Below are 21,964 nucleotides of genomic sequence, written 5' to 3' on the forward strand. Positions count from 1 at the left end.
ATCTGGCGTTCCACAAGGAACCGTAACAGACCCTCCTACTGTCCCTAATTTATATAAACAATTTAGGAGAGACTCTGAGCCACCCTCTTAGATTATTTGTTGAAGATCCTATCATTTATGATCAAGTAAAGTCATCTGAAGATCAAAACCTATTGCAAAATAATGCATACGTGATACCTGTAAGGTGCAAAAACTGGCAGTAAAAAGTGAGAGATCATCAAGGTGAGTACTAAAGGGAATCCATTAAATTTTGGTTATGTCATAAATCACACAAATTTGAAAGCTGTGGATTCAACTAAATACCTGGGGGTTACAATTATGAACAGCCTAATTTGCTATTATCACATAGAAAATGTAGTTTGGAATGCAAACCAAAGTGTGTGATATATTAGCAGAATATTTAGATGATGTAACATATGTACCAAAGAGGCCACTTACATTGTGCTCTCCCATCCTCTCCTGCAGTTTTGCTGCACAGTATGGAATCCTTACAGAGTAAAGATTGAAGATGGACACTGAGAAAGTTTAAAGAAAGATATAATTGCTAAAAAGGGAGAGAGTGTTACACAAGTAGGATACCAATAATTAAAATTGTTTCTTGTTGTGGTGAGAGCTTTTCATAAATTTTCAGTCACAAATTTTCTCCTTCAAATGTGAAAATATTTTGTTGTCTCCCACATATATAGGGAGAAATGACCGCTTTAATAAAATAAGATAAATTCGAGCTCCCTCAGAATGATCTAAGTGTTCATTTCTCATATTTGTTATTTTTTTATATTCTAAGTGATGTTTTTAGTTGAGATGAAGTTTTCTTCAGTTACTTTATGTGAAATACATTTTTTGTTGTTACTACATAATTTTAATTCTAGGATGAAAACAACAAGCAGAACATAAGGAAAGGGAACCACTCACCTTCAGTTGAATGATGTGTGGTGCAGACCAGAAAATCTCAATCTGTCATGAGTAACTTTACACCTTAACCCCCATTTTCTCAGAATTTAGAACATTTTTCACCAGTTGACACTGTCAAACACTTTTCCTAAGTCAACAAATCCTATGAGAGTTTCTAGATTTTTGTTCAGTCTTGCTTCCATTATTAACTTTAACATCAGAGCTGCCTCTCTGGTCCCTTTACCTTTCATAAATCCAGACTAATAATCATCTAACAGATTTTAAGTTTTGTTTTCTGTTCTTCCACATATATTCTTGTCAGCAACTCAGATGTATGAGCTGTTAAGCTTTTACTATCTTCAAAACTGTGTGAATGACATTTTTCCAAAAGTCTAATGAGATATCGCCAACCTTACGCATCCTACTCCCGAATATGAATAGTGGTTTTGTTGCCACTTCACTCAATGATTTTAGAAGTTCTGATGGAATGTTACCTCTATCCTGTCTACCTTATTTTTGATCTTCCAAAGTTCTTTTCAGTACGATTCTAATTGTGGATCCCACAGCACTTCCCTGTCTATTCCTGTTTCTTCTTCTATCACATCATCAGACAAGTCTTTCCGCTCTGTGTGTAGAATCAGTCCATCCAACAATTATTTTGTGTTCGGTTTCTTCACATTTTTCATACAACCATTTTGCCTTAGGTCCATGCCCTTTCTATTTCTTTCATTCCTAAGTAACTTTTATTTCTGTATCAATGAATTTTGCTCAACATATTTGTACTTCACTCTTTCATTGATCAACTGAAGTATTTCTTCTGTTACCCATGGTTTCTTTGTAGTTACCTACCCTGTACCAAAGTTTTTATGTCTGTCTTCAGTGATTGCCCTTTTTATAGACGTCCATTCCTCTTCAACTGAACTGCCAACTGAGCTATTCATCATCACAGTGTCTACAGCCTCAGAGGATTTCAAGTGTATCTTTTCATTCCTTAGTACTGCTGTATCTCACTACTTTGTGCACTGATTTTTCCTTACCAGTCTCTTATAGTTAGCCTACTCTTCGTCATTACTGCATTGTGATCTCAGTCTGTATTTGCTTTCTGGTATGCCTTACAATTCAGTATCTCAGTTTAGAATCTCTGCCTGTCCATGATGTAATCTTTCTGAAATCTTCCCATAACTCCTGGCCTTTTCAAAGTGTACCTTCTCCTCTTATGATTTTTCAAGACACCATTTGCTGTTACAAGCTAAAACATGTAGCAGAACTGAGTCTTTGTCTTTTCATTAATGCTGCCAAGCCCATATTCTTCCATGAGCCTGTTTTCTTCTCCTTCCTCTAAAAATGCATTCCAATGCCCCATGACTATTAGATTTTCATCTCCCTTTACATACTGAATTACCTGTTCAGTATCCACATATACATTTTTCTCTTTCTACATTTTCTGCTTGCAGCATCAGTATTCATACCAAAACTATTGTTGTTGGTGTTCATTTATGTCAATTCTGATAACAACCCTATCACTGTAATGGTGACAGTAACTCGCTCTCTGCCCTACCTTCCTGTTCATGAATCCCGTTCCCATTACACCACTTTCTACTGTTGTTGCTGTTATCCTGTACTCATCTGGCCAGATAACCTACCTTATTTCCATTTCACTCCACTGGTTTTCAGATTTTCTATCTTCCCTATCATGTTAAAACTTCTCTACTACTACTACTACTACTACTACTACTACTACTACCACCACTACTTAGCTACATATGTGTGATAAACAATATATGTTAACAGGCTGCTATTGGTTATCAAGTTGATGGTAATCTGGAATGGAACTGTGGGGGATCATTAATCAGTGAATATTATGTCCTTACTGCTGCACACTGCACACATATTGGAAAGTGAGTATAGACCTCAGAACAACTAGGATTGTATTCTGCTAACCATTATTGCTGTTTTACATGTTAGTCAAAGACGCAATGTAACAAAACAAAAGTGTTCTCATTAATATTGTCTATTAGTGTTAGTTGTAAATTTAATAAAATTAAACAAAATGTCATCATATATAGTTACTGATCACATTTACACAAAACAACAGATTAGAAAGGTAATGACTTACCTATGTATAAATAATGAGTCGCACACAGATCGCACTAAATTGTGAATTAAGTTCAAAATTAGTCACCATCAGCTGTATTACTGAGCATTTGTTGCTGAATGTACCTGCATTAACACTACAGTGGAATTCAACTTAGGATCACCATCACCCTCCACATCCCCGTGTGCCTCTTCCATACATGCACTACACACATGATGTTCATTGAGATCGCATTTTGAAAAGACATGCACAAAACATTTACAGTAAATCTCAAGATGATTTGGAGAACTTAACATTTATTTCATTAATGTGGTGTGGAAAGTCCTGGCAGAATGTAAATTATTTAAGACTAAAGGTAACAGCTCACCAAACAGTAGAATCCAATAATCCATGATGCCCCGCTGTAGCTGGTTAGTGTGCTCCCACTAAAAGATATTATGCTCCTGTCAATGAACACCACTAACCAGTTCTCATGTTAAAGATGTGAACCACATCCTTCACTGACACTCAACAATTCCCACTCCATTATCATCTGCGTGCACACTCATCACTGTTGATGCCTTCTCCATAGACACTAACATCCCTCAAGTCCACAGCCTTGTGCTATCAAACACTACCACTCCAACATCCTTCCAACTCCCACTTCTCTCCATTTCACTTCCCAGCATCCTCCTCAGCTCAATGTGCCACATTCCTGGACACTGACTTCCACCATTCTGATGGCTCCATCCATACTTATGTCCATACTAAGCCCACTAACCAACAACAGTACCTGCATTTTGAAAGCTGTTATCCATTCCTGACCAAGAAATCACTTCCTTATATTATGGTCACCTGTGGACACTGTGTCTTGAGTGGCCATAATTTTGTTCCCCGATGTACTGAAGGTGTTGCTAAGATCTTCACACTGGCACTGTCCCCCAAATCTAGTTCATAAACAATTTTTGCATGCCACATCCTTAAACATGCCCAATCCTTCCATAATACTTAAGAGCCAGCTGCAAAAGAATGGACCCCTCATAACACAATACCATTGCAGACTGGAGCAATAGAACTATGCCCTTCATTAACACTTTAACTATCCTTAGCTATCTATTAACATGCCAAGAATCCAGGAACATCCTATTCACAATAATTCTCACACTCCTAAAGTGGTTATCTGCAGCCCATCCAATGTACACAATAACCTAGTCTGCCCCTATCACTGTGCCACTTCCATGCCCAACCTCTTACCACATGAACCTATGGAGCACCCAGGTGCAACACCTGCAAGATTCACTCACCCGATGCGTTCTACTCCTCTCCTGTTACAGGCCTGTTTTTCCCTATCGGAGGTGGGGCTGCCAGTGAAAGCAGCCAGGTTATATACCAGCTCTGCTGCAGTTTCTGCACAATATTTTATATGAATATGATCGCCAGGCAACTGTCCACTCAAATAAATGTTCACTGCCAAACTGTGGCACCCACTGGTGGAGCTTGTTGCTGGCACCCAGTGGTGGAGCTTGTTGCTTAACACAGCATGCCTGATTTCAGTAGCTGCTTCACAGCCCCTGCCATTTAGATCCTTCTTCCCAACTCCATCTTTTCTGAACTACATAGATACTAGTTACCCTTCCAGTATATCCGTCATACCAATAATCCCCTTGGCTTCAGTCTCCACTAACCACCTGCACCCACACACACCTTTAAATAGTTCCCTCTGTTATGTCAACCCCTCCCAATCCACTCCCTCATGTCATTGTGCTCCAGTTCCACAAAATTCTTGATTCAATAACTTCTCTGTTATTTTTGTTTACTGGAAATTCTATTACTAACAACATTCAAGAATTCGTAAGACATCTTCAAACACTAAAGACAGTGTATGTAACAGCAAAATCTTCATAGACAGGGGAGTTATCTTCCATCAATACGATACAATTTTATTTAAGGCACATTAATTTTTGTTAACAGTCATTACATCTGAGCTGCTAAAACGAAACATTGTATTTGCAGTGTTTCATATACAAACTGTGAACCATACTGATGTCAGCTATAGAAAATGTTACTAACTTGTCTTTAAACATATACTATAGAAACTTATTTTTACTTATTTCTTAACAGAAAGGCGCTTTAACAAATTACAGGTATCCTGCAGTGATAGTTCGTCTTGGTGAGATGAATCTGAAACGTGATGATGATGGAGCACATCCTGTGGATTACCACATTGCAGATTTAGTGCGCCATCCTGAATACAAAGGACCAAGCAAATACAATGATATTGCTCTGTTACGTCTTAGTGAGCGTGTGGATTTCAACAAGTTTATACGACCTGCTTGTCTCTACACACATGATAAATTCTCTGTCAGCAAGACAGTTGCTACTGGTTGGGGTAAAATTGAATATGGTGAGTATAAAAAGTGAAACACATTAAATTTTAAAAAATACACACCATTGCAAAAACGTAAGAACAAAAAATTACTTACCTGGAAATTTATATAAGTCATGCAACTTTAAGCTGTAATGAACTGCTCTGCATAATACTTCCAAAGTAAATAGTTATTACCTAATTCACAAGTACAACATGTTCTAAAACCACATACAAAATGTAGAAGGTACCTGTAAGAACGAAGTGAGGATAGTAGCAGTGTCCAGGAAGCTGACCTAATGTTGCTACAGAGCATCAGAAACATAGGCACCAATGAGCATCTGCAGATTTCCAAACCCATTCAACTACCTTCTGTGTAGATATTCAGTGAATATCATTTCTGACAGCTTCATGTAACCAGATAAGAATTTAGGTGGCAACATATATACATGTTATTTGTAAAGGTCTGTCTTGATTACATAAGTTTACAATCAGCAGTTCCAGCTATTGCAATTTTCAGATCTGTTATGAATGGAACAACAATGGTATGATAAACCCATGAATTAACTTAAGTTAATCTACAAAACACCTAGAAATACACGAGTGACAAATAAGAAAACAATAACATGACTAACAACTATGCAATACAGTCATACATACTGACGCAAGACAAGCACTGTATCATTGTAAGAGGTACAGAGGCAAGAGAGAGAGCTGCCACGTCATCATAACATGCCTGTGCTCAACATACAAAGGACTACACAATAATCATCAGTGTATGCTTCAGTATATTAATGTTAACATTGTTAGGTCTCAGAATGTTCAAATGAATAAGTTATGCAAAATATCAAATGTAAAAAAAAAGAAGTAGGAAGCTGAAAATTGGTCAGAATATGCAAAAGCATGTCTCCATTAAAACTTACAAGTCTCATTCTCATCAGAGCTATGATTTTGGTCATTTTTTTTTAAACCAAAAACTGAAGGTGCCAAATGTTAGACACAGAAAGATGAAAATTTATATGTTAGCCTCAGTTTTACAGAAAAACAGTAATTATGTGACACCTTGTTTCCAAGCTGCATTAAACCAGTCTCAGGACTGAAGACCACAACAACAACAACAGTTTCCAAGTTATTTACTAAAAACCAGTTTTGGAATGAAAATGTCCATATTCATGATAGATAAAGCTTAATTAGTGTTTGTAATAGAATGGATTAAAATAATGTAATAATACAGCTGCACCAAGTTTCAAAAATGTGTTGTAAATAGCTATGAATACAAGGAATGTTAAAAACAATTCAGACATCATGTTCTACTGTTGGTTGCATTCTAAAAATTCTAATTACGAAGTTTAACTGCTGTTGAGCTAAAAAATTTTCAGTAACTAATGTAAACTTAATTCTATTTATGTAAAAATTAAGAAGACTGCAAATCACAGAACTATTAATTAATATATGTCTGAGAAAGGGGCCATTTAGATGCTGCTGCCTGCGTGTTGGGCAGTTGATAGCAAATGTTCCATTTGGTGGTCTGCTGTGTCCATGTATAAATACAGCTAGACAGGCAGTGGGAAGAGACACTTCACGCCAAGATAGCAATCTGTTCATGTTAGTCAAAGGTCTGCATGCGTCTGGCCTTGGATGACATAAGGGCTGGGCAGACTTGAATCCATTTTCCACTTTTAAGACAAGCAATTAACTTTTAGTGGTTAAAAGTCAGGACAATAGACTATTCAACAGTGTTGTTACCAATAGGGGTATTATTGTGTTTTGTGCAGGTGGACTTCTATAGAATATATCAGACAGTAAAAATTCAGAAACTTTTATTTATAGTCATAGTTGCTGATCGTGCCGAGTAAACAAAAAGTAAGAACATTTCCTTTCAGTGAACACAAAGGGAAACGCAGACTTGCAAACTGAAAATTATGGTCCGTATGTTCCCCAGCACTTTCTGGCTGACAGCAAAAAATAATTTTCAGGTTTTTGTAAATGGCAAAGGTAGGTGTAAAGCCTGCACAGACAATTTAAGTGCCTATTATAATGACATAACAGAGTAACTATCATTTACAATATTTTTTCCGCCACACCAATATATATATCAACAATATCTAAACACCTCGGTACATAGTAAGTGCTAGTGATGTCCTGGGGGCATTATATAGAGGCAGCACTGAAATAATGAACATAAGAGAAAAGTATGGTAAATTCAGAGGTAAAAAATGCAATATGTGTAGTCATTAATTAGTAATACTTCATATGGCAAAATGAGAATCTAACAATAAAACATAAATTGACATACAAAATGTGGAAACAAAATCCTTACTTAAAACCATTTACAATGTGTACAGAGTTACAATAGAAAGCCACTACCCTGGCAAAGTAAATATCATATCATTTCAAAAAGTAATAATAAAAGATGAGGAAGTAACTTCAAATGTATTAATAGAAACATTCTAGCTTGACAAATCAATTTAACATAACCATAGGTGGAATATAATTAACAAAACAATGACTATTTAATTAGACTCTTGATAATTGATAACGCATTTGCAGTGGAATCTAGCTAGTATGTATAGTGGCCTCTGTGCAAGAAGTTCTTGTTTTCGTGTGGCAGAGCTTGCAGGAGGAGGCCCAGTCTCCTAGCTGCTGGTGAACTGCACACATGCTGCAAGCCAGTCCACTGCAATGAGTGAAGCAGCTCTCAGTAGATCATAAATAAGCATTCAGGTTAATTTCACTCTGTTTGTTCAGCATTACCCTGGTTGCCATTTTCTATACACATCAATTCCCATTTCCTCCAGGAGACTCAACATTTGTCATTTTGGTACATTATCAATAAACACCTCTTTTCTTGTAGATTTCCTCCCACATGCTTTTATTTATCAAAATGTGTACCAAATGCACTCTTATTGTGGTTATACACATTCCCTATAATTATTTGTGAAATGCGTTCTTATTTGACTGATATAAAACTTTCCACAGTCCTTGTGGTTGATCGTGTAGAGGCAGGATTCCAAATATTTGTCGCTGTTGTTGTTAACTTTGTGGCATAGCCTAGAACCAACTGTGCCTTTTGTTTTAAATACAGTTTTTACTTTTTCAGAATGTCTGAGCAACTTGTTTGGAAAGTGCAGTGTTTCATGACATAATAATAGATCTCTTTTTTATGTGAACCTATTGTCTCATTCTTGTCATGTACACTACTGGCCATAAAAATTGCTACAGCATGAAGATGACGTAATATAGACGCGAAATTTAACCGACAGCTAGAAGATGCTGTGATATGCAAATGATTAGCTTTTCAGAGCATTCACAAAAGGTTGGCGCTGGTGGTGACACCTACAACGTGCTAACATGAGGAAAGTTTCCAACTGATTTCTCAAACACAAACAGCAGTTGACCGGCATTGCCTGATGAAACGTTGTTTTGATGCCTCGTGTAAGGAGGAGAAATGCGTACCATCACGATTCCGACTTTGGTAAAGATCGGATTGTAGCCTATCGCGATTGAGGTTTATCGTATCGCGACATTGCTGCTCGCTTTGGTGGAGATCCAATGACTGTTTGCAGAATATGGAATCGGTGGGTTCAGGAGGGTAATACGGAAAGCCGTGTTGGATCCCAACTGCCTCGTATCACTAGCATTCGAGATGACAGGCATCTTATCCGCATGGCTGTAACGGGTCGTGCAGCCACGTCTCGATCCAAAAGTCAACAGATGGGGACATTTGCAAGATAACAAACATCTGCACGAACAGTTCGACGACGTTTGCAGCAGCATGGACTATCAGCTCGGAGACCATGGCTGCGGTTACCCTTGACGCTGCATCACAGACAGGAGCGCCTGCGATGGTGTACTCAACAACGAACCTGGGTGCACGAATGGCAAATATCATTTTTTCGAATGACTCCAGGTTCTGTTTACAGCATCATGATGGTCGCGTCCGTGTTTGGCGACATCGCGGTGAACGCACATTGGAAGCGTGTATTCGTCATCGCCATACTGGCGTATCACCCGGCGTGATGGTATGGGGTGCCATTGGTTACATGTCTCCGTCACCTCTTGTTCACATTGACGGCACTCTGAACAGTGGACTTTACATTTCAGATGTGTTACGACCCGTGGCTCTACCCTTCATTCGGTCCCTGCGAAACCCTACATTTCAGCACGATAATGCACGACAGCATGATGCAGGTCCTGTACGGGCCTTTCTGGATACAGAAAATGTTCGACTGCTGCCCTGCCCAACACATTCTCCAGATCTGTCACTAATTGAAAACGTCTGGTCAATGGTGGCCGAGCAACTGGATCCTCAGAATACGCCAGTCACTACTCTTGATGAACTGTGGTATAGTGTTGAAGCTGCATGGGCAGCTGTACCTGTACACGCCATCCAAGCACTGTTTGACTCAATGCCCAGGCGTATCAAGGCCGTTATTACGGCCAGAGGTGGTTGTTCTGGGTACTGATTTCTCAGGATCTATGCAGCCAAATCGTGTGAAAATGTAATCACATGTCAGTTCTAGTATAATATATTTGTCAAATGAATACCCCTTTATCATCTGCATTTCTTCTTGATGTAGCAATTTTAATTGCCAGTAGTGTACATTGACCATAGCTTGCTATAAATGTTCATTAGGTCATGTTCCTTACACTCATTTGACTTGGCTACCTGTTCACCTTGGATACGTGATTCAAACATGTTTTTGGGCAAAGTAGTCTATCTTATGAATGTAAAAATGACATAATGAAGTGGGTCTTCTAAATAAGGATCTACTTTTTAATGTTACTTTTTACCTGAGGTCAGGCACAATGAAAAACACTATTTCAGAAAGAAACATTGGCTTTGATGTTGGCATACTCAATAACTTTAAACAAATGGACTGAGCAGTAAAAGCTAACAAATGTCTATCCAAAGCAGGTCATGATCTACCAGTGCTATTGTTTCAACCACTCTCAAATGTCCTGTCGAGACTCGGCCAAATTTGTAACCTGTGGCAGGGATGTGCACAAAGGTGACTGCCCACCTCCCTGTTGTATCAACTGCAATGGTGACAGTGATGCCTCCTCTAGAGATCGCCCTATGTATCTTGAAGAGAAGTCTGTCCAGGAGATCTGGGTAAAGGAAAAAGTACCTTACCTGGTCCCTCGCAAGTTGTTGGCTAGACGCAAACCCTGTGTTCTACCATCTGGCACCTACAGTACTGTTCTTTCTACATCCTACTCCGTGTAGTATATGGCCACACACATGCGACAACAAATGCAGTATTGTGGTTGTGAAATCACCCACTGTCATGGTAGCATCACCGTATTCTCATCCAGCCATGCAACAGGTGACCAAACATTCACCTCCTGGGCTGAAGTCACCTGGTGTACAACCAGGACAGAAGTAATAATCCCGTGAAGACTTCCTATGTCCCTCTAGCCAACAAACATCTGAGTCTTCCTCTGCCAACTGGAAATGCTCAAAGAAGTCAAAAAAAGGCAAGTGCTCTTCTCCTTCACAGACTTGGAGATCCTCTTCGATAGTGTTGCCTCATGATACCCTCACCTGGCCGACCTCCATGTCACTGGTGCACACTGCCAACTGTTTTTGCGCCCTGGACCCCACAGATCGACAGAGGGAGAATACTGACACCTCTGTAGATCTCATGGAGCAGGATCCTCTGCACCCCACAGCAGTGATCTTTGAAGGCTGGCACTGAGCAGCTGCAGAGATAACACCCCTTAATGTCTTCCCTTCTCCCCTTTACTTGTTATGACCCTGCTTCAATGGAATGTTTGTGGTCTTTGGTCAAACAAAGAGATTTGACAGCTGCTTTTAGAGTTGCAGGAAACAAAATTACATACTTGCGACTGCTTTGAGTTCTTTCATTTCTTCCTGGTCGTTTTGACCTTTCCTCCTGAGGAAGGCATTCCATCTCATGGGGGAGTCATGCTGCTCATGTGGGGTGCTGATTAAAGTCAACCCATCTCTCTGACTACCTATCTTCAAGCTGTTGCATTTCACCTTTTTCTTCCTCACTAGGTCTTTTCCCTTTGTACCATTTACATCCCTCTGTCATTCAGTCTCACCAGGGCAGACTTCCTCACCCCTTTCTGCTGCTCGGTGGCTTTAATGCATACCATCCCATTTGGGGTTCTCCCAGAACCTGTCTGAGAGGTGCCCTCTTGGCTGACCTTCTCAATCAACTTAACCTCATCTCCCTTAACACAGGAGCACTCACATTCCTTTCAGACCTATTCGTCTGTACTGCCCAGCTTGCCCATCACCTCGAGTGATCTGTTGTCTCAGACACATACTTGAGTGACTATTTCCCTTGTGCTATCCATTTGCTGACTCCTACCCCACCTATGTGCTCTCCCAAATGGCAGTTTACTAAGGCCAACTGTAGGCTTTACTCTTCCCTGATGACATTTGATGAACAACATTTCCCGAGTTGTGATAATCAGGTAGAATATCTTACAAATGTTACCCTTACTATCGCAGAACATTCCATTCCTCACACTTCCTCTTTTCCACACCATGTCCCGGTCGCTTGGTGGACTGAGGCATGCCGCAATGCATTTTGCATGTGGAGACGGGCTCTCTTCATTTATGCCATTGTCAGGCCTCTCTACAAAACGGGGGAAACCACAGATGTCAATAATTAGCAGCCAGTATCCTTGCTTACAGCATTTTCAAAAATATTTGAGAAAGTAATGTACTCAAGAGTGGTTAGCCATCTCAACAGTAATGGGATACTTAGTAAATCACAGTTTGGATTTCAGAAATGCTGTTCCACTGAGACAGCAATATACAATTTCATTGTCCACATAATAGAGTCTTTAAATAGTAAAATGTCACCATTAGGAATATTCTGTGACTTATCAAAAGCAGTTAATTGTGTGAACCATGACATTATGTTAGAGAAATTACAATTCTGTGGTATAAATGGAACAGCATATGAGTGGTTTAAGTCATATCTACAGAACAGGAAGCAAAAAGTCTCATTATAAGCTTAAGTGATTCAAAGGAGTTTGCCACTTCATCTAACTGGGGTGAAATTACATTAGGTGTTCCACAAGGTTCGATCATGGGTCCCCTCCTGTTCTTGATATATGTGAATGACCTCCCTTCTTATGTGAAACAAGATGCTGAACTGACACTTGTTTGCTGATGATACAAGCATAATTATTAATCCAGTAAAAGAAAGTCTGATAGATAATGATACGAATAAGGTCTTTGGAAAAGTTATTAATTGGTTTTCTGTGAAAGGGCTTGCTCTGAACTTTGAAAAAACACAGAACATGCAACTTTCTGCTGCAAAAAGTATAATTCCTACAATAAATATAAAACATCAAAAGAAGTCAGTAGCCAGGGTAGAACATACTAAGTTTTTGTGTGTACATATAGATGAGAATCTTAATTGGAAAATTCATATTTTGGGTCTCCAAAACCAACTAGGTTTAGAAACTTTTGCAATCAGAATAATTGCCAATTTTGAGAATGTAGAAATTAGTAAGCTAACATACTTTGCATACTTCCACTCTCCAATGTCATATAGAATAATATTCTGGGGCAACTCAACACTTCGGCAAAAGGTATTCACTTCTCAAAAGAAAGTAGTTAGGATAATGTGTGGGGTTCATAGTCGCACATCTTGTAGGTATCTGTTTAAAAGGCTAGGAATTCTTACAACTGCTTCACAGTGCATTTACTCAGTAATGAAGTTTTTTCTCAACAACATGGACCAGTTTAAAATCAACAGTGACATTCATGATTACAATACCAGAAAAAAGAAAGACCTATACTATCCTGTACTTAACCTATCATTGGCACAGATAGGGGTAAATTATGCTGCTATAAAACTTTTTGATGAATTACCAGACGAAATAAAATGTCTGACAGACAGCAGTAATAGTTTCAAAAACGAATTGAAATCATACCTCCTTGACAACTCCTTCTATACCATAGATGAATTCTTGAATATGAGTAAATAAATCTGGAGATATAATATATGCATTTTGCACCATTCAAGGGAATGAAATAGATAATAGAAATATTTAGGTATAACACTACAATGTAAAAAAAAAAATTAAAAATAAAAAAGAAATCTTGTTGCCTATGTGCATTTCTTGTGCATTTGACATGTTCCACATCATAACTGTTATCCGTGCTATTGATCAATGGAACACGTAACTAACTAACTAACTAACCATCATCTTACAATGACAAACTGCATTCGTTATAAAGAGTTGTGTGCACAATGTCATCGCCGTCTTTGGGATAGCAAAAAAAGCTAGCTGGATTTCATTCACTAGTTCCTTTAACAGTTCCACTCCCTCTTCTGTCATGTGGGCCAACTTCCAACAGTTCTCTGGGACCAAGATCCATTCCCCAATTTCCAGCCAGACAGAAGTAGATGATGTCATAGAGGGCCCTGTTGCTATCTCCAACACCTTGGTCCAAGCAGAGGAGGCTCGGGTGATACTCTTCTCTTCTCAGAACCGTGAGTGCTACAATGCTGCCTTTACTGTGAGGGAGCTAGATCATGCTCTCACTTCATCCCAATCCTATGACCCAGTGGCAGATGATGTTCACATTCAGATGTTCAGCATATTGCTCTTGCAGGCAAGCACTTTCTGCTTCATTCCTACAATTGCATCTGGTCAGAGGGTGCATTTCCCAGATGCTCATGTGAAGCAATGTTATACTCATACCTAAGCCCAGTAAGGACAAATACCTTCCTTTTAGCTAATGCTCCATTTCTCTCACCATCTGTGCTTGCCAGGTGATGGAACATATGGTTCATGCCCAGCTGATATAGTGGCTCCACAGTGTGGATATTGAGTGTGCTGTTCTGCAGTTGACCATCTCATCACTTTATCCACCCAGGTCATGAATAGCTTTATGCAGAAATCCCACTGTAGCCATGATTTTAGATTTGGAGAAAGGCTGTGACACTTGCTGGAGGACTGGTATCCTCTGTACACTCTCCATGTAGGACTTCCATGGCCACATACCCCATTTCCTTCAGGAATTCTTAAAAGACCGAATTTTCAAGGTATGTGTGAGTTCTGCCTTGTCAGACATCTTTATCCAGGAAGAAGGTGTGCCTCAGAGTTTTGTTCTTGGCATCACCCTCTTTGCTATCGCCATTAACCCTATAATGGCCTGTCTCCCGCTGAGCATCTCTGGCTCACTTTTCGTTGATGTTTTTGGCATCTATTGCAGTTCTCCACAGACTTGTCTCATTGAGCAGCATCTTCAGTGACATCTCAATCATCTTCACTCATGGAGCATCGACAATGGCTTTTGTTTCTCCACTGACATAATCATTCATATTAATTTTTGGCAGCACAATTGGTTTATTACACCATCTTTAAATCTTGGGCCTATTGCTCTTCTGTTCATTGAAACTACAAAATTCCTGGATAGGAAACTTTCTTGGTCCTCCCATGTGTCTTACCTGGCAATCCACTGTACGTGGACCCTCAATGTCCTACGTATCCTCAGTGGTACTTCCTGGGGAGCAGATTGAACCACCACGATTTTCTCCTCACCAAATATGCCTGCCGTTTATCCGCCATGTGTATCCACCCATCCATGCCCCCTTCTTTGGTGACTCCTTGGATCACCAGTATTTAATGCATCCCTCCTGTTTGACTTCGGCTCTTGGTCTGGCAACTTAACTTCTCAGTACCTGCCACTTTCCTGTTGAGTGTCAACCCGTCACTGCCTTGGCTTTGTGCAGTGGCCCCTGTTCACTTTGGTCTTCATTCGCTTCCTAAGGACACTTCTTCAGCCTTGCTCTATCATCATAAGTTTTTCAACCTTTGCATGGAGCTTGACGATAGTACATTTGTGTACACTGATGGCTCTTGGACTGACTTTGGTGTTGGATATGCCTTTGTCATTGGCACTGATGTTTTTCAGTATCAGCTTCAGGAACACTGCTCAGTATTTACAGCAGAGATCTTGGCCCTGTATCAGGCCATGCAGTGCAGCTGGTGACACAGGCTTTTCATCTGTTATCTGCTCTGACTCTCTTAGTACCCTTCTGATCCTCTGTGTGCTGTACACCATCCATCCCTTAGTGCAACCAGTCCAGGAAAGCTGTCACTTGCTCACTCTTGATGGAGCCACTGTGATGTTTATGTGGTTCACATTGGTCTGACAGGAAACGAGGCCACTGACACTGCTGCCAAGGCTGCAGTACTTGTACCTCAGTAAGTAGTTCTTATATTCCCTCCAGTGATCTCTGTGTTGCCGTCTACCAGCAGGTGATGTCACTTCAGCATCACCATTGGTCCTCCCTTCTTGGGAATAAGCTCCAGGTTATGAAGCCTCTCCCAGCAACTTGGGCGATCTCCTCTCAGCCGTCTCACCATGAGGAGATCATTTTAGCTAGGTTGTGTATTGGGCACTGTCTTTTTAGCTATCGCCATTTGTTAAGTGGTGCTCCCCCACGACTTTGTGCTCATTGTGCCCAACCTTTGACAGCCCACCATTTCCTCATGGAATGCCCTTTTTTTAACCATTCAAATTCTCATTGGTGTTTTAAATCTGAGTTATTGGTCATTTTAATGAATGATGTGCAGGCTGTTGCTTGTGTTTTACTTTTCATGCATTGTAGCCATATGGTGAAGGACATTTAATTTTTAGTTCAGGACCTTCATTTCTCTATGACGTATTTTATAGAACTTTCTCCATGTCCCTGGTTTTAGCTTTATTCCCTCCCATCAATTGGGATTAACATGTAGACATTTTTAAGTCCTCTCTTTGTCTTTGTATTCTACAGTTTTGGTGGGGCACATATGATCCTAATTGTTTTTGCACCCTAAAATAGAACAAAACAGTTCATGATGAACGTAGTAAGACAAAACATATAGAAACACTTAAAAACCTAAATTGTAAATGTACCAGTAGCTAACAAGGGGAAGGCTGCTGTCACAATTTACTATTGTGACTACATCCAAAAAACCAAAGACCTTTATGCATATAACAACATAGTTGAGATTAAGAGATGTCCTGTGAATAAATTTCAATTAGAAATAGAGAAAAAACAGAAAATAGGGTTTTTTTGTTTATGGAAAAGAAAGAGAATATTCCAGTGCTACAATCACAAATTGTTACTTAAGATAAGGGAACCAATTAGGCCAAATTAATAACATAACATGTCCCAGTTATAATATTAACTGAGAATGCAACCAAAGACTGAGAGCAACATAAACTCACAAAAGGACATACATTGTTAAAAATTGTTAAGAATGTACGAGAGATATTATAGATGTACTGATCCCAGCAGAAGCTACGTTGGCTTTCTTTGTTATCATTAATCTACATGCTAATACCCCAGTAAGTGACACATAAGTAATAATAAGAAAGAACCTGCGAATACACAAGAAGATTCGTCCCATGGAAATAGTAGAACGCTTAATAATTTCAGAACATGTGTTGTCATTTAACTATTTCAAATTTATTTATTTTTTATCAAAAGGAGAGACTTGCAGCAGGTGACTGTCAGATGCTACAGATGAGGTCTTTGTGAGTGAACTAGACAATAACTTTTGAACAAAAACATGATGTATGCAAAAATAAGAAAATATTTGTTACAGACATTCTGTGGATGACATCGTACTGCTGTACAAAGATGATGAAAAGGAAATAAGTAAGATAGCAGAAACAACAAGTTTGATGAATGAACAAATTAAGTTCACATTGGAACTGGAAGAAGGAAGTCTAACTTTTTTGGATCATAGGTCAACTAAAAAAGGTGGCACACATGAGATCAGCATATTTAGGAAGGCAACGGCTACTGAAATGACTATAAATACAAAATACTGTCAGCCTAAAAACCATAAAAGTGCATACTTTGGAGCCATGATTGAGAGGCTGCTAAAACTACCACTCACCCATGATGATGAAGCAGAAGAGTTTAATGTGACTAAACAAGTAGCCAGTGAAACTGGCTACAAGGATCATGATACAATGAACCTGTGGTTATCACATATTGTAGGGCAGTAATAACATTCTTTAGATGTCTTTTACATGTTTATTTTTTATATGTTTATTTAGCACTGAAGCAAGCAAGAACAACATGACAGTACAAAAGTTGTCTGTAGAGAGACAATAGAACAAAGGTAGTACTCGTAATCGTCATGCAAGTGTGCAGTTGAATACAGCATCCAGCACAAGAAGTTGGCATGTTGGAAACTGCGCTGCCAGAGTTTCGTGCCTCAAACTACTGTGTAGGCAGCGGAATGTCGCTCGAAGCATCTGCGGTGTCAGGAGGCAGAGCAGCAGTGACGGCAGATGGATCAGAAGAATTGGAAAGTGCGTTAGAGAGGGACCACGCTGGTTTTAAGCGGTTAATGGAAACTGTTTGAGGTTGCCCATTTAGATCAATTATGAACTATTCACTCTTCAAAGTAAGATGTGGTGTGGTCCCGAATAAAGAGGTTGTAAGGCAACTCGCATGGAGTCATCGAGCAGCATCACAATTTCACATGATGCAAGGTCCTTGTGGACGAACACCGGCAGTGTGGAAGGAGCACGAGGCAGGGGGGTGTGCAGGCGAGTGACATGTGCAGGTACCCGTTCGACAAGGGCCAGAAGATCGATGGCAGCAGCCAGTGGTATGTCCTCCACAAACTCTGCTGGAAGGAGGAGGGGCTCTCCGTATGGAATATCTGCCAGCGATGTCCAGATCTTCCTTATGGGTGGAGCGGATGCTGAGTAAGACCCAAGGAAGGGCCTTGGACCATAACCCACCATGGCATATGAGTGCGTCTTTGAGAGTTCAGTGCCACCATTCAACCAGGCTTTATGCCTGCAGGTGATAAGCCCAGTTATGTGGTCGATCAAGATAAAATATATTTGTACCTTTCAGAAGGGGGGAGTGGCCCAACCACGTCGATATGGACATGCCGAAGGTGACTCCTTGGGACATTGAACTCGCCTAGTGGAGGCTGCGCATGTCTGCTGACTTTACGATGCTGGCATGGGACACATTCACAGGTCCAAGTGAGGCTGTCGTGTCGCACGCGAGGCCAGACAAAGCGTTCAGTGACTAGCCTCATCATGGCCTGCATTCTGGCGTGGGCCAAGTTGTGTAAAGCATTGAAGATCCTGCACCGAAGAGTGGGTGGCACCAAGGTGTGAGAAGTGCTCGTAGAAATGTCACTATGGACTGGGGTCGTCAACCCATGCAGGACTAGAGGTTGGATAACGAGTGATGACTCGCTGTGTATCAGTGTCTTCAGTCTGGAGTTGGGTGTGGTCATCCAAGTTCAAGGGCGCGGTAAGCACTGAGATACAAGGTAGATAGTCAGCTACAACATTCTACACATCACATATGTAGCAGGCATCTGAAGAATGTTGACAAATATAGTCCATATGGTGGAAACGTCTCGGCAGAAAGTCCTAAGCCAGGTTGCGTATCACATCCACGAGATGCTTGTGATCCAAGTAGATCGTAAAAGGTCACCACTTGAGGTCACTCCTGAAGTGTTTGATTGCCTCATAAACCGCGAGAAGTTCATGGTCAAAAGCTGACCACTTACACTGGCTCTTAGTTAATTCGAAAAGAAATGGAGCGTCTGGGTGGAGTTGGCAGTGTGCTGTTGTAAAACAGCACCCACAGCTGAGTCACTAGCGTTAGTTGTAATAGGACCATGGGCTCCAGGGTTGGGGTGGGTGAGTGTGACAGCTTTGATGAGGGCAATTTTATTATTATTGAATGCTCCGAGCAAGGGTTTGGTCCAGCCCACTTTGCATTTCCCTATGTTATTTTTGCTGGAGAGGGCGTTGGTGAGGGCCAATTGGACGGAGGCAGCCTGAAGGATATGTTGTTGGTAAAAGTTTACCATACCCAGAAAACGACAGAGCTGAGCATAATCTTCTGGAAGAGGGAGGGCGAGAATGGTTTCGACACGAGAATCCATTGGTTGGAGGCCATCGGTCGAGACAGTATGGCCCAGGAATGTAACTGATGTAGAACGGAGTTGAGATTGATTGTGATTGATTACCACACCGTTGGCCATGAGGGCCGAATGGACAGCATCTAGGTGAACCACAACACAAATGACTAACAACTACTTCATTGTATGTGCCATATTCCTTCCAGCACAGGTTTCTCTGAACTACATATTTGGGAACTGTGTGTCTAGCACTGTCTCACCTTAGCTTTTCCCTTCTCTCACCTGTCTACACCTCTCCTTCTCTTTTCATCACCACCTTACTTTCCATTCCTCACCTTCCTGCCCCTCGTCTCTCCCCCTTTTCTTCTCTCTATCCCTTATATGCTCTAGCCTCTGATCTCCTTTCATCTTATTCTACAGGCACTGAGTCATTTGATGAAAGTCCTGAGTCATTTGATGAAAGTCCTGAGTCATTTGATGAAAGTCCTGAGTCATTTGATGAAAGTCCTGAGTCATTTGATGAAAGTCCTGAGTCATTTGATGAAAGTCCTGAGTCATTTGATGAAAGTCCTGAGTCATTTGATGAAAGTCCTGCCCCATACAACCCTGCTACGACCTCCTTGCTTCACATGTCCTACCCTGCCCCTTCTCACCTCCATCTACCCAGAAAACTGCTTTCAGTAATTGATATTCAATTATCAGTCTCACCACTACCATGAGCATGGTACAGTCACTGAGCTCACTGCACAAGAAATCCTCCGATGGAAAAATTTTGGGAGAACAATTGAATTATCCATGAAGTTAGAAGGTGTAGGAAAACCATCACAAAATAATTTGGTAAAACCAAGCCGGATGGCTCCCAGATCTTGATAAGAGTTAAAAGTAGAGTAAAAATGTTCAGTTAGCTTTAAACGTTCAGAAATGTAAAATGGTGCACCTCAAAAAAGGAAAGTATGGAGTATCCTATGCATACAAGTCAGTGGGTCACAATGAGAACCAGTTTAGTCATACAAATAATTGGTTCCAACAACTGGTAGGGATATGAAATGGATCAGTTGCATAGACTGTCATAGGTAAACCATGTGGCAGACTTCGGTTCATTGGTAGAATACTAAAGAAATACAGTGAGTCCACGAAGATGATAGCTTATAATACATACTTGTGCCCTACTTTATAACACTTCCCAACTGTGTGTGACCCACACCAAATAGAACTAACAAGAGATATTGAACATATGCTAATAAGGACTGTATGAATGGTCACTGTTGTTTTATTTTATTTTCCATTTTTCTGTTTAGTCATGGAAAAGTAGCATGGAAATGCTGAAAGAAATGAGCTAGCAAATACTTGAAGACAGACATAAACTATCGCACAAAAGGCTACTTATAATTTTCAGGAACCTGCTTTAAGTGATCAACCTAGAAATATGCAACTGCCCGTGTTTAATATAAGGGAAAGGCAACCACTTAACTATAGAGGACTGGTGTGAGCCACACAGACACACACAAACACACACACACACACACACACACACACACACACACACACACACACACACACACGTACATGCTCATGGTAGTGGTGAGACTGATAATTGAATATCAATTACTGAAAGCAGTTTTCTGGGTAGATGGAGGTGAGAAGGGGCAGGGTAGAACATGTGAAGCAAGGTGGTCATAGCAGGGTTGTATGAGGCAGGACTTTCATCAAATGACTCAGGACTTTCATCAAATGACTCAGGACTTTCATCAAATGACTCAGGACTTTCATCAAATGACTCAGGACTTTCATCAAATGACTCAGGACTTTCATCAAATGACTCAGGACTTTCATAATATGACTCAGGACTTTCATCAAATGACTCAGGACTTTCATCAAATGACTCAGTGCCTGTAGAATAAGATGAAAGGAGATCAGAGGCTAGAGCATATAAGGGATAGAGAGAAGAAAAGGGGGAGAGACGAGGGGCAGGAAGGTGAGGAATGGAAAGTAAGGTGGTGATGAAAAGGGAAGGAGAGGTGTAGACAGGTGAGAGAAGGGAAAAGCTAAGGTGAGACAGTGCTAGACACACAGTTCCCAAATATGTAGTTCAGAGAAACCTGTGCTGGAAGGAATATGGCACATGCAATGAAGTAGTTGTTAGTCATTTGTGTTGTTGTTTGCAGCATGTTCAGCAACTGGATAGTCACATTTGCAGTTGGCTGCAATTTGTCAGTGGCAACTCATGCAAGTAGACGGTTATCTGTTTTATAATTATGCTCATAGAATATGCTGCACAGTAATTGTGACATAGCTGGTACATCACATGGCAGCTCTCATGCCTCACCCTGTCTTTTACAGTGTTGGAAATGCTTCTGACTTAAATGCAATGGTTGGGAGTAGTGGGATACTTTCCATCTTGTTGTGCAGGTACTGAGTCATTAGTCTTACCTGTATTTGAGGGTACACAGACTGCTCCAACATGTTCAGATACACTGACTCATTCTCTGTTTGTTTCTCAAAGAAGAATGGTCCAACAATCCTGTCATGCATTATTGGCCCACGCCAGACATTTAGTTTAGGGCAATCACGAACATGTTAAATGACAATGTGCAGATTTTCCCAAATCTGAACATTATGTCTATTAACCCTTCCTAATAGATGAAAGGTTGCCTCATCTGAGAATAAACATTTTTCCAGGAAGCTGGCATCCATATCAATACGCTGCAGCATATCCACAGCAAATTGTTGTC

The 21,964-nt window shown here is 40.4% G+C and overlaps 1 protein-coding gene across 1 annotated transcript in view; it reads left to right on the plus strand.

Moving 5' to 3' along the window:
* The window catches only part of LOC126161253 (serine protease snake-like), a 59,999-nt gene that overhangs the window by 6,275 nt on the left and 31,760 nt on the right, over positions 1 to 21,964 (plus strand). The window contains exons 2-3 of the mRNA XM_049916993.1: positions 2,683 to 2,789; positions 5,110 to 5,369. Of these exons, the coding sequence (XP_049772950.1) occupies positions 2,683 to 2,789; positions 5,110 to 5,369 (367 nt within the window). The remainder of the gene's footprint in view (positions 1 to 2,682; positions 2,790 to 5,109; positions 5,370 to 21,964) is intronic.

The sequence above is a fragment of the Schistocerca cancellata genome, chromosome 2 (assembly GCF_023864275.1).
Source record: "Schistocerca cancellata isolate TAMUIC-IGC-003103 chromosome 2, iqSchCanc2.1, whole genome shotgun sequence".
NCBI classification, from domain to species: Eukaryota; Metazoa; Arthropoda; class Insecta; order Orthoptera; family Acrididae; genus Schistocerca; species Schistocerca cancellata.